Genomic DNA, 14443 nt, shown 5'->3' on the forward strand with positions numbered 1-14443 from the left:
GCAGCTGCACCATTTAGAGCATCTTGACTGGCTGCATCACTGCTTGGTATAGCAACTGCTTGGCATCTGACTGCAAGGCGCTACAGAAGGTAATGTGTATGGCCCAGTACATCACTGGGGCCGAGCTCCCTGCCATCCAGGACCTCTATACCAGACGGCGTCAGAGGAAGGCCCTAAAAATTGTCAGACTCCAGCCACCCAAGTCATAGACAGTTCTCTCTGCTACCACACGGCAAGCGGTACCGATACACCAAGTCTGGAACCAACAGGACCCTGAACTGCTTCTACCCCCAAGCCATAAGACTGCTAAATTGTTTGTTTGATAGTTAACCAATAGCTACCCGGACTATCTGCATTGACTCTTTTTGCACTAACTCTTTTGACTCATCACATATGCTACTGTTACTATTTATTATCTATCCTGTTGCCTAGTGACTTTATTCCTACCTATATGTACATATCTACCTCAATTACCTCGTACCCCTGCACATCAACTCGGTACTGGTACCCCGTGTATAAAGCCAAGGTATCGTTACTCATTCTGTGTTATTATTTTTCTATATTTTTCTGTCTGCGTTGTTGGGAAGAGCCCGTAAGTAAGCATCTCACTGTTAGTCAACACCTGTTATTTACAAAGCATGTGTCAAATAAAATGTGATTTGATCCAACCAGTTACCTATCTTGGGTTTGTTGGCCTATTTTTCAGAAACATACTGTTCATTCGTCAGTACACTGCATGTAAGGTCGTTTTACACACAGGGCTGTGTGGTGGATAGAAGGTATTGCCCATAGGACTATTGCCATATCATCATATTACCATCTCAGTATCAACTAGCGGTTGTTGTCAGAATAGATGTGTGTGTAGATAAGCGGTACACTCCTAGAAAAAAGGGTTATTCGGCTGTCCCTATAAGACAACCCTATTTGGTTCCAGGTAGAACTATTTTGGGTTCCATGTAAAGGGTTCTTCTACCTGGAACCAAAAAGGGTTCTTCAAAGGGTTCTCCTATGGGGACAGCCGAAGAACCTTTTTAGGTTCTAGATACCACTTTTATTTCCTAAGAGTGTAGTGTTTCTGCCTTGGACAGACTTTATCAGATTATCCCAAATGAATCCTAATCCTAATCGCACCAGATTTAATAGCCCTACTCACTATAATGAGCAGATTACACACGCACGCATGTACACACGCCTGCACACACGCACACAAAGACAGACAGCGAGAGAAAGGGGGTAGAGGGTGAGATGGAGAGCAAGGATGAAAGGATGAAACAGATGGCCAAGTAATTTCTTTATATATTCAACACACACCTGTCCATCAGTGTTAACAGACACAGTGAACAAAAGGCCAGCTGTCACTCCAGCAGCCCATAGTCACATTATGAACAGTCTCATCCACACACTCCACAATATCTATATGGCTTGTTTAAGAACAAACAACTTGGTTAATAGCAGATACATGTAATTGTGTGTCTAATCGACTTCATCATTAGACTGTAAAGCACAGCCAATATAACTTCAAACTTTAGCAATAGGTTGGGTTTATAGCTCAACCCAGAGGTGAGTTTCAGTATAGCAGCACCCCCGAGGGTCAATGTTGTTGTAATACCATAGATATCCACGAAGGGGCGGTAAAATACCATTAATTTAATTTACAGGCGCGCCCATGGATATCATATAGGCTTTATTAAAAATGACTGTACATTCAATTCATCATTGACGTTTTCTCGTCGTCAGGAACTACATGTGGTCTAGATACTTTTGAGTTTTAGATGACGATATTTGAGATTGCTTTATATTTAATTCAAAACAATATAATAATTGACCATTGACCAAAACCTGCATGGCATAGATGGACCCTGTATGAGGCTCAAAGGGAGTGTCATGAAAGCCGAAGCAGGAGCCTCGGGAGCCCGCCTCTTACTGTCTATGACTGGCTGTTTTCTTCCCCGTTTGGGAAAAACACTCTTCTGATTGGCTAAACCAGGTATCCGTCAGCCGTGACAGGCATTGGTGTACATAATGTGTTTCAGAAATGAAACCAAATTTCGCCCCTGACTCAAAAAGAAACACGAAAACAAAACCTAGACGTCTTCTAAACTTAGAATCGGCAATTATCCTTGACGATCAGACTGCCTGCAGTTGACTTCAAAGGTAGGCTGCGACCCGACAACATTTCAACAGACTAATAGTCTAGTGCAGTAGGAAAATATAGCTAGAGCTAAATCCTTGTGATGTTTTTGTAGATCTGTCATAAACAAGCACCTTTCTTCAACAATAGCATTCTGCCAGTATCCTGAGAATCAAATTATCTTGACGGTTTCGCTCTTCCTAGGGTAGCATATCTAACTACACTTTCCCAGGCTGCCTAGTTAACATTACACAGTTTGTGTGTGTGTGTGTGTGTAAAAAAAAAAAATCATGGCTATATTGTAAGCAGTGGGATAGGCTTATCGGTACAATTTCATGATATTATAATATTAATGTCCCATGTTCCTTTCTGTAGGGTGAAATGTACGCGGCAATCCCCTGGTGTGTAGTGATCCTGGAATGGAGCTAATCTATGTTTGGTCAGCAAAGGTGGGCTATTTTCTTGTATGTAGGCCTAAATACGTGTAGCCGAATCATCTTCCAGGTAAACTATTTGTTGAAGACCCGAAGATGCAACAATGTTTCCATTTACATGTAGATTATAGCATAGGAGGAGGCTGCGTGTCCCTCGTTATTGTCGCCTTTCAAAAGGCCAGCAGCACCAGGAACGCTCATTGTTTATAAGTTAAAGCCACGCTGCGCACGTTGGTCAAAAAGTATGTATAGACTTGCTTTTTGTCGCTCACAAATTGTCACGTGAGTAAAATCAGAGCCATAGGCTCTACGTAAAACATTAGGCTATTTGTAGGCAATAATGTGGTTTACAACGCTCTGTCTCAATATCCGTGCTTGTGATTCCGCTGGAGTAGCAGAGCACATTTCGCAATACTGCGCATTGTGTCAGCAGTGTTCTGCCAGTGACATATCTATATCGGCCAACATGGAACTTTTGTAGTATTATGGCATATTCTTTGTGCCCATTTCCACACCTGTCAGTTGTCTGTCTGTCGCGCCTTTCAAGCATTGCTACATCCGGGTTCCAGTGATGGATGGTGCACAGGTGTTTACATGCATGGCTTCCTTTCCTTGCCTCGTCTCCTTTATCTACCATTATGTGAGGAGCTGGATAGGTGAAAGTCTGAAAGAGGTTCCATCTGTTACTAGTCTGAAAGAGGTTCCCTCTGTTACTCAATCCAGTGCAGATGAGGGAGGAGAAAGACACATGGTTATTGTAATACAGCCAAGTTGTGGATTTATGGCACTGATTCGCTCTCTCACTTTCTCTTCCACCCTTTCTGTACTCCACAGGTCCAATCAGTAGCTAGGGGCTTGATTGTTGGTGGTAACTGAAGCTGTGGTTACCATGGCGGCACACTTTGACACAGAGTACCAGCGCCTAGAGGCCTCATACAGTGACTCTCCACCAGGAGAGGACAACCTACTGGTGCACGTACCTGACGGAAACAAGTGTAAAGTTCTTATGTAGATCTACAGACACACACACATACACACACACACACACACACACACACACACACACACACACACACACACACTAACCTGTTTTTGTTGTTGACTGTTCTCTGCAGCCCCGTGGCACCACATAGAGAACCTGGACCTGTTCTTCCAGAGGATATCCTTTTACCCCTCTGTGTCTCTGTACTCCTGGACTATTCACTACTACAACTACCCCAGGGGTTATTTTAGGACAGGGATGGTCAACACCTTCCGGGAGAAGAGTAGAACCAGGTGTGTAAGAGCAGGGCTAGAACAAAAGCATGCACGCCTAGTAGCTCTCCAGGAGGAGGAATGTTGAGCTTGTGACCTGAGTTAATACTATCGACCACTAGACTTTCATTATGAGAGGACACATGCTACTTTTACGTCCTAATATGATCCTTGACCCCTGATCCCTGACACGTCTATAACCTGCACCAGAAGAATGGCTTCACCTGTATGCTGCTGGGAGAGGTCTTTGAGCTGGTGTAAGTACACAGTGTGTGTGTGTGTGTGTGTGTCTGTCTGTGTCTTCTATGTGGTCCATGTCGGTGTCCTGAGGGGTCGTTTTCAACTTTCCTCTCTCTCTCCTCTTTCCTCCTTCCCCCTTTCTCCCCCTCTGTAGCCAGTTGCTGTTTGTGGTAGGGTTCACGGTCTTCTTGGCTAATTGTGTGGACTATGACATTCTGTTCGCTAACAAGTTTGTCAACCACACCGACTCCTCCAAAGTTACGCTGCCTGACGCCTTCCTGCCTGTGGACGTCTGCAGCGCAAGGTAAGGCTCTAAACACTTCATAAATGCTTTATAAATGCATTATAAACACGTCTTTAGCGCTCAGACTAGTAAGGAATGCTGGAAAATGTCCTTCCTGCTTTTTGTTTTCCCGCCAGTATCCGTGACAACCTGCTTGTTGTTTTCCCGCCAGTATCTGACAACCTGCTTGTTGTTTTCCTGCCAGTATCCATGACAACCTGCTTGTTGTTTTCCCACCACTATCCATGACAACCTGCTTGTTGTTTTCCTGCCAGTATCCATGACAACCTGCTTGTTGTTTTCCCGTCAGTATCCGTGACAACGTGGCAGTGATGTTTGTATTGATGATATCTGGAGTGTTCTGGCTGCATCGCCTCATCAAGTTCATCTACAACGTCTGCTGCTACTGGGAGATACGCTCCTTCTACACCAACGCACTCAAGATGAGCATGGTGAGTGTGTGTATGTGTGCCTGTCTGTGGGTCTTCAACCTACTGCTTTAACTACTGATCTCATGGGCAGCGCACAATTGGCCTAGCGTTGTCCAGGGTAGGGGAGGGAATGGCCGGCAGGGATGTAGCTCAGTTGATAGAGCATGGCGTTTGCAACGCCAGGGTTGTGGGTTCGATTCCCACGGGGGACCAGTTTGAAAAAAAAAATATATATATATATATGTATTCACTATAACTGTAAGTCGCTCTGGATAAGAGCGTCTGCTAAATGACGTAAATGTAAATCTCCCCTTCTCCTCTCTCTCCCCCTCTCCTCCTCATCTCCTCCCCTCATTCTCCACCTTCTCCTCCCCCCTCTCTAGGCAGAGCTGCCATACTTCACATGGCAGGAGGTTCAGGCCCGGATCGTTGAGATCCAGAAGGAACACCAGATCTGTATCCACAAGAAAGAACTCACAGAACTGGACATATACCACCGTATCCTGCGCTTCAAAAACTACATGGTGTGTGTGTCTGTGTGTCTGTGTGTGTGTGTCTGTGTGTGTCTGTGCACTCACATGTGTTTGTGCTCGTGTCAACTTCTTTACCATTCCTCGCTTGTGCCCCTGCTGCTGAACCACATGTCAATCAAAAACAACACCACCTAAACCGCCTTCTTCCTCTTCCTCCAGGTTGCCATGGTGAATAAGTCCCTCCTTCCCGTGCGTTTCTGCCCGCCGCTGCTCGGGGAGAGTGTGTTTTACACCCGCGGCCTCAAGTACAACTTTGAACTCATCTTCTTCTGGGGGCCAGGTTGGTGTGTGTAATGTGTGTTTTGGGGTTTGTGCTTGGTACACTTTATTTGGTACACTTTTCACCTCTCTCTCTCTGTCTCCCTCTGTCTCTCTCTGTCTCTCACCCCCCCTTCCCAGGCTCTCTGTTTGAGAGTGAGTGGAGTTTGAAGCCGCAGTATAAGAGAGGTGGTAACAGGCTGGAGCTGGCAGACAAACTGGCATCACGTATACTGTGGATCGGCATCGCCAACCTCTTACTCTGTCCTGTCATACTGGTCTGGCAAATACTGTATGCCTTCTTCAGCTATACAGAGGTAGATACACACACACACACACACACACACACCGCTGTGCTCCGTTATGGAGGAGTAGCAGATACTTTAAAGCTAATTTCTTGTGTGTGTGCGTGCGTGTAGGTGATAAAGCGTGAGCCAGGCAGTTTGGGAGCGAGGTGTTGGTCTCTGTATGGTCGATGTTACCTTCGCCACTTCAATGAGCTGGACCACGAACTGATGTCACGGCTCAGCAAGGGCTACAAAGTAGGAATGAACACACACACACTCACACCACACACACACACACACATATAGAAGGTGTGTAAGGTAAGTATTGTGATATTGATGAACTGATTCTTGTCTCTGTTGCTGTCAGTGGTGGCTAAAATGTCTGATTTTCTTCACTTCTGTGCGTGTGCGTGTTTCCCTCCCGCAGGCGTCCTCTAAGTATATGAACTGCTTCCTGTCCCCGTTGCTGACGGTGGTGGCTAAGAACGTGGCGTTTTTTGCTGGCTCCCTATTGGCTGTCCTCATTGCTCTGACCATCTACGACGAAGACGTCCTCGCCGTGGAACACGTCCTGTCATCCATCACCCTGCTGGGCGTGTGTATCACTGTCTGCAGGTGTGTGTGTTTGTGTCTGTCTGTGTACGAAGTTATATGAAGGGTTTAGTACATTCTTTCATATTCTCCCTCCCTCCCTCCCTCCTCAGGTCTTTTATCCCAGATAAACAACTGGTGTACTGTCCAGAGCAGCTGCTCAGGGTGATCCTGGCTCACATCCACTACATGCCAGATCACTGGCAGGGCAACGCCCACCGTTATGAGACACGAGACCAGTTCTCACAGCTCTTCCAGTACAAGGCTGTGAGTAGCACTATAGTCATAACCTTTGCCACCCTTTATAAAGCAGGAACTTATTTATCATTTCGTAAGCACATAGCATATTCTTCTCTACCTGTCCAGAGCCTGTATTCACAAAGCGTCTCAGATGAGGAGGGCTGGTCTAGGATCAGTGAACCCTCTAAGGTCGTAATGAAGAAGATTACATGTACAGGGGGGACCTGATCCTAGATCAGCGTTGAGGTGTTTAACCCTTTAACTCAGGTGTTTAAACCTTTCCTCTGCCTGTCCAGGTGTTTATCCTAGAGGAGCTGATCAGCCCCCTGGTGACTCCCTTCATCCTGATCTTCAGTCTGAGGAGGAAGTCGCTGGAGATTATTGACTTCTTCAGGAACTTCACCGTGGAGGTGGTGGGGGTGGGAGACACCTGCTCCTTCGCTCAGATGGACATCAGACAGCACGGACACCCCGCGGTGAGACATATACACACACACACACAACTCATACGTACACACACACACAGATGGGCAATGCATAAATAGTGACTCTCTATTTCTCTCTCTCTCTTTCCCTCTCTCCCTCTCTCTCTCCCTTTCCCCTCCCTAACTCCTCCCTTCTCTCCGTTCTCTTACGTCCTCCTCCCCCTCTCCCTCCCTCCAGTGGATGTCTGAGGGGAAGACAGAGGCATCTATTTACCAACAGGCGGAGGATGGGAAGACTGAGCTGTCCCTGATGCATTTTGCCATCACCAACCCCCAGTGGCAGCCCCCTACCGAGACCACTCACTTCATCAGCCAGCTGAAAGAGAGAGTACAGAGAGAGGCTACGGGAGACACACACACTCTCACCTCACTGTCCGAGTCAGAGGTATGGAGACAGACAGACATGCCAATAAATACATTGACACTTCAATTTTGGATCAGTTTTTTGTTTACACTGATATTAAAGGTAAAAATCAAATTCTCTGTCTCTCTGTGTGTGTGTCTCTCTCTCTCTCTCGCTCTCTCAGCCAAGGAGTCTGATAGCTAACTTCCTGGCAGGTCCCCCCTCATTGGCCTCTCTTAATCTGGGGCGGGATGGCGCCTTGACCAATCACGGGCCGGTGGATGTTAGCGACGGGGCGTCAGCCTTGCGCTCCCTCTCAGTCAGCAGCATGAGGGGCAGCTGTAGCTCCGCCCATAGGTCGGCCGGACACGCCTCTTCTGCAAGCAGAGCCATGGTAGGATCAAGGTAAAGCCCACACTCCTCCCCCGACCAATCAACGAATCAATCAAGCAATCTATCAATCAACTAACAGTCAATCAACAAACTCTCTCTCCCCCCCCCCTCAGTACTGACGCTCGTACTGCTAGTTCAGGCAGTAGTGCGTGGGAAGGTCAGCTGACTAGTCTCGTCCTATCAGAATACGCCTCCACGGAGATGAGCATCCACGCACTCTATATACATGAGGTCTGTCTGTCTGTCTGTCTGTCTGTCTGTGTCGGGATGGTTTTAAAAATGTTGCAATATAGAGCATCAAAAGTAAATGCGTCTCTCCCACTTCCTCTCTCTCCCACTTCCTCTCTCCCCCTCTTCTTCCCTCCTTCTCCCCTCTCTCTCCCACTTCCTCTCTCCCCATCTCCCTCCCTCTATCTAGCTCCATAAGCAGCAGTCTGGAGGGGCGTTGTCCCGGCACACCTGGCACAGGCAGGACAGTGACGACAGTAGTGACAGTGTCACAGAGGAGGGGGGTTCAGGGGGAGGGAACCCTAACCCCCGAAACCCCATCCCCCGCTCACACACCTTCCCTATCTCCACCCCTATCTCCACCCCTGGCCCTATCACCAGCTCTAACTCGGGCCCTAACCCTGACCGAGGTACCACCCCGGGGCAGGAAGAGGCACCACTCCAGAGCAATAGCCAGCGTCGCTATGGGGGAACCACAGGTAACCATGACAAATGTGTCTCAAATGACACTCTCATTCAATGATATTGAAGATGACATATTGATCATACTGATATCTCTCTGTGTGTGTGTCGCTCCTCCAGACTCTGTGGGCCCGGGGGGCAGAGTGGTGAGGTCGGCGCGTGTGCCCATGGGGGGTTGGGCAGAGGAGGGACGGGGAGGCCGACACCCAGACACTGTACCTGAGGAGGGCTCAGAGGACGACATGCCTCCCAACATACACAAGGTATTTACACACACGCGCACACAAACAAAGATCTTGCGTCTGTGTATGAGGTTCCATCTCAGTGTTTCCCTCTCTCCTCAGGTGACGTAAATGACCAGAGAGATCCCACCTACCCCCCACAAACACATCAAACATCCTCATCCTCCCAGAAAAGAACTTCCTGCTCACCTGTGACCTTTCACCATGGCTTTACCTTTGACCCCAGATGGACAGACATGTGGGATAGCAGCATGCCGTGTTATTCGCTCTGGGCTAGAGAAAAACAATTGAGTAACAGTGTGAAGATTACAATGACTTCTTCTTGACACCCTCTGTGGATGACACCGCCAATCAAGTGACGGTGGTTGACGACTTCATCATAACTGACAGCATGGAACCCATAGCATATTTATCGGCTTCCATAGTTGCCTCCTATACACTAATCTAAGGTCAGCTTGATGTTTTCTCTCCATAATGGTTAAGGTTAGGATTTAGGGAGGGTAAGCTGATCATAGATCTGTGCCTAAGGGCAACTTCTAGCCAGAGAGCACCTTTTTAAAGATAAGATTTAGTAATGACAAGTTTGTCATTATTTTTAATTCTTTGTTTTTTTCTCTTTGGGTTGCTTATATTTATTGCATTTTCAGAGAGAAATTGTGTTCTCATATATATATATATAGGAGTCTTCCATCAAAGTATGACTCTGCACTGGCACTAGGAATCATTTTGGGATTGGGTGATGGTGTTGTACAAAGACCTCATAGACGTGAAGCAGGCACTAAACCGATATACAGCATGTGCATAGACATACTGGTATAATTCAAATCAGGACGTTGGACTATTCTAAGTATATCATTGAGGTGTATATAGTTAATAAATGGAGATATGCACATACAATAAACACATCATAGTTATTGTTTTTGTGTCATACAAACACTCTTTTAAATTAAAGAAAGCAAACTAACCAGGCTGATTGGAACGGGTAACTTCAGCCTCTTCAGTGCCATATTTAAGCACTTAAAGGGGCAATCCGCAGTTGAAATGATAACAAAATCTCCCCCACCACTGTTTCAGTAAAAGGTTGAAGGATGGGGCTGGAGAAATGTAACCACACTCAAATTCAAAGACAGAGCTGTGGATGCAAGGACTGACCATCCATCCATTTTTAACCATGTTTTGAGGCTATACAGTGTTTGTTTACATTTACTTTGTTAGCAAACATTGGAAAAACAAGTTTATATTTTGGCTTCTGATGGGGTACGACAGTTGAACTAAGCTCATGGGGCATTTATAAGTTATACTCTTCAAGAATCAATGGGTTTATATCCTAAATGGATGTAGTAACTGCAGATTGCCCCTTTAAGCACAACCATCCCATAACTATACAGCAATCAACCTTCAATCAACACTAATAGCTGTATAGAATCATCAGCATCAGGCAAACTGCATGTTTTTTCTGCCCAAACTGTCTGGGGGAAAAAAGAGAATGCACTTTAATGACTTTTGTTGAATCCAAAGGATGTCACTTGTCAGTATATTGATTTTGATAATTTCATATTTTTATGACTTTATTTTAACCAGGGCTTGTGCCACCTTCAGAGAGTTGAGGTTGAGATGCATGGTGATTTACAAGTGTTTGTTTTTGTGGTTCACACTGACTCTGGACTCACAAGTAGACTAGCCTGGTCCCAGATCTGTTTTAAGCGCTGTATAACCAGCTCCCATATGGTTGATCATACAGCACAAACAGATCTGGGACCAGGCTACAGAGGGGACATATGCTTCTAATAGATACAGTCAAAGAAACTCTACAGCTGGGTATTCATTTCTAGAAGGCAAGGTATGCAGTGCTGCTCACTATTGATTGATATATTAATGTAATTGAGTTGCCAGCCAGAGAGTCCAATCTGAATCATACCCTGGATAAATATCAGCTGCAGACCTGGAGGCCTGGATTTGAATAATGTAAAGGGTCTTCTGGGACACAGTGGAAGAAGCCACTGTGGTACAAGTTTAACAATGAGGTAGTAGGATTCCTGAGCTGACACATATAGCCTATCTGGTTTTGTTTTTGTTTTTATAGATTGTCCTGTAAATTGCCATTTTGTACAGTTGTAAATCATCAATAAAAATGTATTTAATACGTTTATGTCATTTCAAGTTTTGTTAGTAGTATGTACAGGATACACATGGTATACACCGTCCAATTAAACGCTTAGTTGCAGGTTCCTTTTCGACAATGCAACAATATATTTTATTAAGAAATAATAAAAGATAAGAATACGAACATAAAGTAAATGGCTCAGTAGAACATAATAAATATTTTAGCATAAGTATATGGTAACTTGGGGGAAAATATCGGAACAAAATGACATTGAGCATTTCACTATTAATATCCTCACAATAAGCAGGTTTCCACCCAACCTTTTTATGCTAGTAAAGTACATAAATGTACAAAAATTACAAAAATGTAGGTGGAAACCCTTTTATGCGCAAATATTGATATAATAGCCATCATATCTAATTGAACTTGGAGCCGTGCGATGACATGTTGTGTGGTCCTCCCACTATGACTCATCGGAAAAGCACGCAGTTTATTAGGTTACAGAATAAATAAATTATGATGAGCTTCACAGGGTAGTGAAAGTGCAAGGTGATGAGCTTGGTGCTCCTTTCCATAACATTGAGGGTTATTCTGGTGACATGATAATCGATGCTTGGCTGCCGTTTGACAAAAAAAAATGATCTCGCTCTTTTGTCCATAATAATAATCTCATCGTGTAGGCCAGGGTAACTCCAGTCCTCGGAGGCCGGAGTGGTATCACACTTTTCCCCCATCCCTAGCAAACACAGCTGATGAAACTTATTGCATTCTAAACTGAAGATCATGATTAGTTGATTTTTGGAGTCAAATGTGTTAGCTGGGGCTGGGGAAAAAGTGTGACACCAATCAGGCCCCGAAGGCTGGAGTTGCCCATCCCTGATGTAGGTTACATGTGCGCTCTAGCTAACAGCATGCTGATAGGGCTGTTGGCTAGAGCAGGGTTTCCCAAACTGGTCCTGGGGTAGCCCCTGGGTGCACATTTTGGTTTTTGCCCTAGCACTACACAGCTGATTAAAATAATCAAAGCTTGATGATGAGTTGGTTATTTGAATCAGCTGTGTAGTGCTAGGGCAAAAACCAAAACATGAATTGCCTTGGGGGCATTTTGCTACAAACATCCTCACTTAAAATTAAAAACTGAAGTAAAAAATGTATCTCTAATCAAGTGGATTATTTATATTTAGGCTCCCCTAATGGTATATATTTAAGCAATAAGGTCCGAGAAGGTGTGGTATATGGCCAATATACCACATCTAAGGGCTGTTCTTAAGCACAACGCAACGCGGCGTGCCTGGACACAGCCCTTAGCCTTGGTATATTGGCCATATATAACCCCAAGCCACCCTAATATAGGCTTATGTAGGGAGGCACAGTTTATAGTCCAACATTTATAGTGTTTTGGGGAAGGTGGAATTGGAGGGCAAGTGTTTAAATTGGACAGTAGAAATCATAATCAGAGTCTGATATTGATAATGTGTTTACCAGTAAATCTATCATCACCAAATTTCCCGTATTCACAAGTACCCCACAAAACAACTGACCTGTAACGACTACACCACCAGGTGGCAGGCTACTCCCACTCAACACTGACTCCTATCTTGTCCCACCCATCAGTGCCAACACTGACTCCTGTCCCGCCCATCAAAGTGCTAAGAGGAGCAGACAGTTCCAGTGTTTGTGTTCGTTATAATTTCTATGAGTTTCTAAGGTTGGTTATTATATATCATGGCAGTGCCTCATGTAAGAGCCCGGATAGCTCAGTCGGTAGAGCATCAGACTTTTAATCTGAGGGTCCAGGGTTCAAGTCCCTGTTCGGGCGATACCATTTTCTCTTCAGGGGTGCTAGAATCTTGTGACCCCTCATAATTGGTCATTCAATTACGCAAATCACGTGCCGTTCAATTTTCAAAAGTCCCTGAAAGGGCGAAACCATTTTCTCTCCAGGAGTGTTAGAATCGTATAAACACTCATAATGGGTCGTTCAATTATGTAAATCACGTGCCGTGCTTGTGCATATCTGCCTCATTGCGGTAAGATAATGTGTTTTTGTAAAAGTACGGCAGTATTATTATTATTATTGTTTTTTTATTATTGTTTTTTACATCAATTTGCACCAATTCGCTTCATGGGTATTCTTAGCTGCACGTGCAGTCAAGGTGTGCAGACCAAAATAGCATTCATGGCCTTTACCATTTTACATTTACATTTACATCATTTAGCAGACGCTCTTATCCATAGGCGACTTACAAATTGGATACAATTCCTTTAACATTTAGACACAATACAGTATATTCCCCTTCAAATGGCAATAGTAATGCACGGAACAAATTTCACCAACAAATATTCATGAGTTCCATTGAAAATGCACAGACACTATCCAAATTCATCCATACAGTGTTTTCAAATCATGAAAGGCCTTGATATGGGGCTGAAACATTAGGCCTAGATCCTGTCCTATATAAACCTTTCTTCTGGCATATCATTGTCATCAGTGCTACAGGGGATGTGCTTACTGAAATCTCATTTAGGAGTGCTCATGCAGCGTCATTGCATCTCTAGCGGTTTTCTTGATAACACAAACGCACAGGGTTCCCGGTGCACTAGGCTGAGAGGGGTTGAGGTGGGACAGTGTGTGTGCACTTCCAAGGGGGAAAGAAAGGAGAGAGAGAGAGAGAGAGAGAGAGAGAGAGAGAGAGAGAGAGAGAGAGAGAGAGAGAGAGAGAGAGAGAGAGAGAGAGAAACTGTGCTCGTCAACTGGGTCATGTCACTGGAGCAAAACATTTAGCAACGGAAAACAAAACACTGGTAGTCCCAAAAAGGAATTAAATAATGGGTCAGTCTAGTGTGCTCATAAACCAACTGTTATCCTTCACTACCTGTACTACAGACTACAGTTGAGCCAACTTGAGGGAGTGGATATCCATCTAGCAGATTACATTTAACTATTTTCTAAGTCATGAACGGGTTTCAGTGCACACAGCTCAAAAGGGTACGATATCAAACACAAGGGCAATAAACAACAAATACACTTTGGGGATAATATTTTTTATCTCTGGGGTTGAATACGTATCTAGTTAGTGGTGATTGGAGTAGATTTGTCATTCTGTAACATTCAGAGCAGTCAGTAACTAAACAGCCACAACCCCCGGGAGGATAAACACAACAGACTAAACCCAAATTAAACCAGTCTGTTTGTCAATGTAGCAGTATAAAATAACTGTCTGTCACACTACTCTCGCCTCGGCTGCGTCTCATTACTCTGAAGTGGCTTCCTCCCCTCGTCTCCTTTCCTTGATCTACAATAATGACTGGTAGGCTCCCCACCCCTTATTCCATCCTTTCAGACAAGGAAAGGAAGCAACTTTGTAGGACTGAGACGCACCCCTCACCATCATCTCTCCCTAATCAAATCAAATCATAAAGCCTATAACAAACATCGTAGTAAACAAACAGGTAAATACAAAAATAAGCATAAATATAATATTATCTTTGCCCGCTTAGCTG

General features: G+C 44.8%; 1 protein-coding gene and 1 non-coding gene across 2 annotated transcripts; both read left to right on the forward strand.

The window, feature by feature from the left end:
• The first annotated feature begins 1996 nt into the window (after positions 1-1996).
• On the forward strand, positions 1997-10978 carry atg9a (ATG9 autophagy related 9 homolog A (S. cerevisiae)). Its single transcript, XM_045225506.1, has 20 exons — positions 1997-2154; positions 2507-2580; positions 3400-3560; positions 3681-3724; positions 4012-4076; positions 4214-4363; positions 4653-4794; positions 5157-5297; positions 5466-5586; positions 5706-5881; positions 5984-6106; positions 6279-6466; positions 6556-6709; positions 6979-7158; positions 7346-7552; positions 7695-7915; positions 8017-8134; positions 8322-8610; positions 8714-8856; positions 8938-10978. The coding sequence occupies exons 3-20, from the start codon at positions 3455-3457 to the stop codon at positions 8944-8946; spliced, it is 2577 nt and encodes an 858-aa protein (XP_045081441.1). The 5' UTR covers positions 1997-2154; positions 2507-2580; positions 3400-3454; the 3' UTR covers positions 8947-10978.
• Positions 10979-12685: 1707 nt separating this feature from the next.
• trnak-uuu lies at positions 12686-12758 on the forward strand. The gene has a single exon. It is a non-coding gene; the product is annotated as a tRNA-Lys (tRNA).
• The last annotated feature ends 1685 nt before the right edge of the window (positions 12759-14443 follow it).

This window comes from Coregonus clupeaformis, chromosome 16 (assembly GCF_020615455.1).
Source record: "Coregonus clupeaformis isolate EN_2021a chromosome 16, ASM2061545v1, whole genome shotgun sequence".
NCBI classification, from domain to species: domain Eukaryota; kingdom Metazoa; phylum Chordata; class Actinopteri; order Salmoniformes; family Salmonidae; genus Coregonus; species Coregonus clupeaformis.

Bases quoted from the DNA above. Each gene is read 5' to 3' on its own strand.
- atg9a (XM_045225506.1), top strand. From the start codon at position 3,455: ATGGCGGCACACTTTGACACAGAGTACCAGCGCCTAGAGGCCTCATAC. The intron at 4,077-4,213 runs GTAAGTACACAG...CCCCCTCTGTAG, and splicing joins GGAGAGGTCTTTGAGCTGGT to CCAGTTGCTGTTTGTGGTAG. The intron at 5,882-5,983 runs GTAGATACACAC...GCGTGCGTGTAG, and splicing joins CCTTCTTCAGCTATACAGAG to GTGATAAAGCGTGAGCCAGG.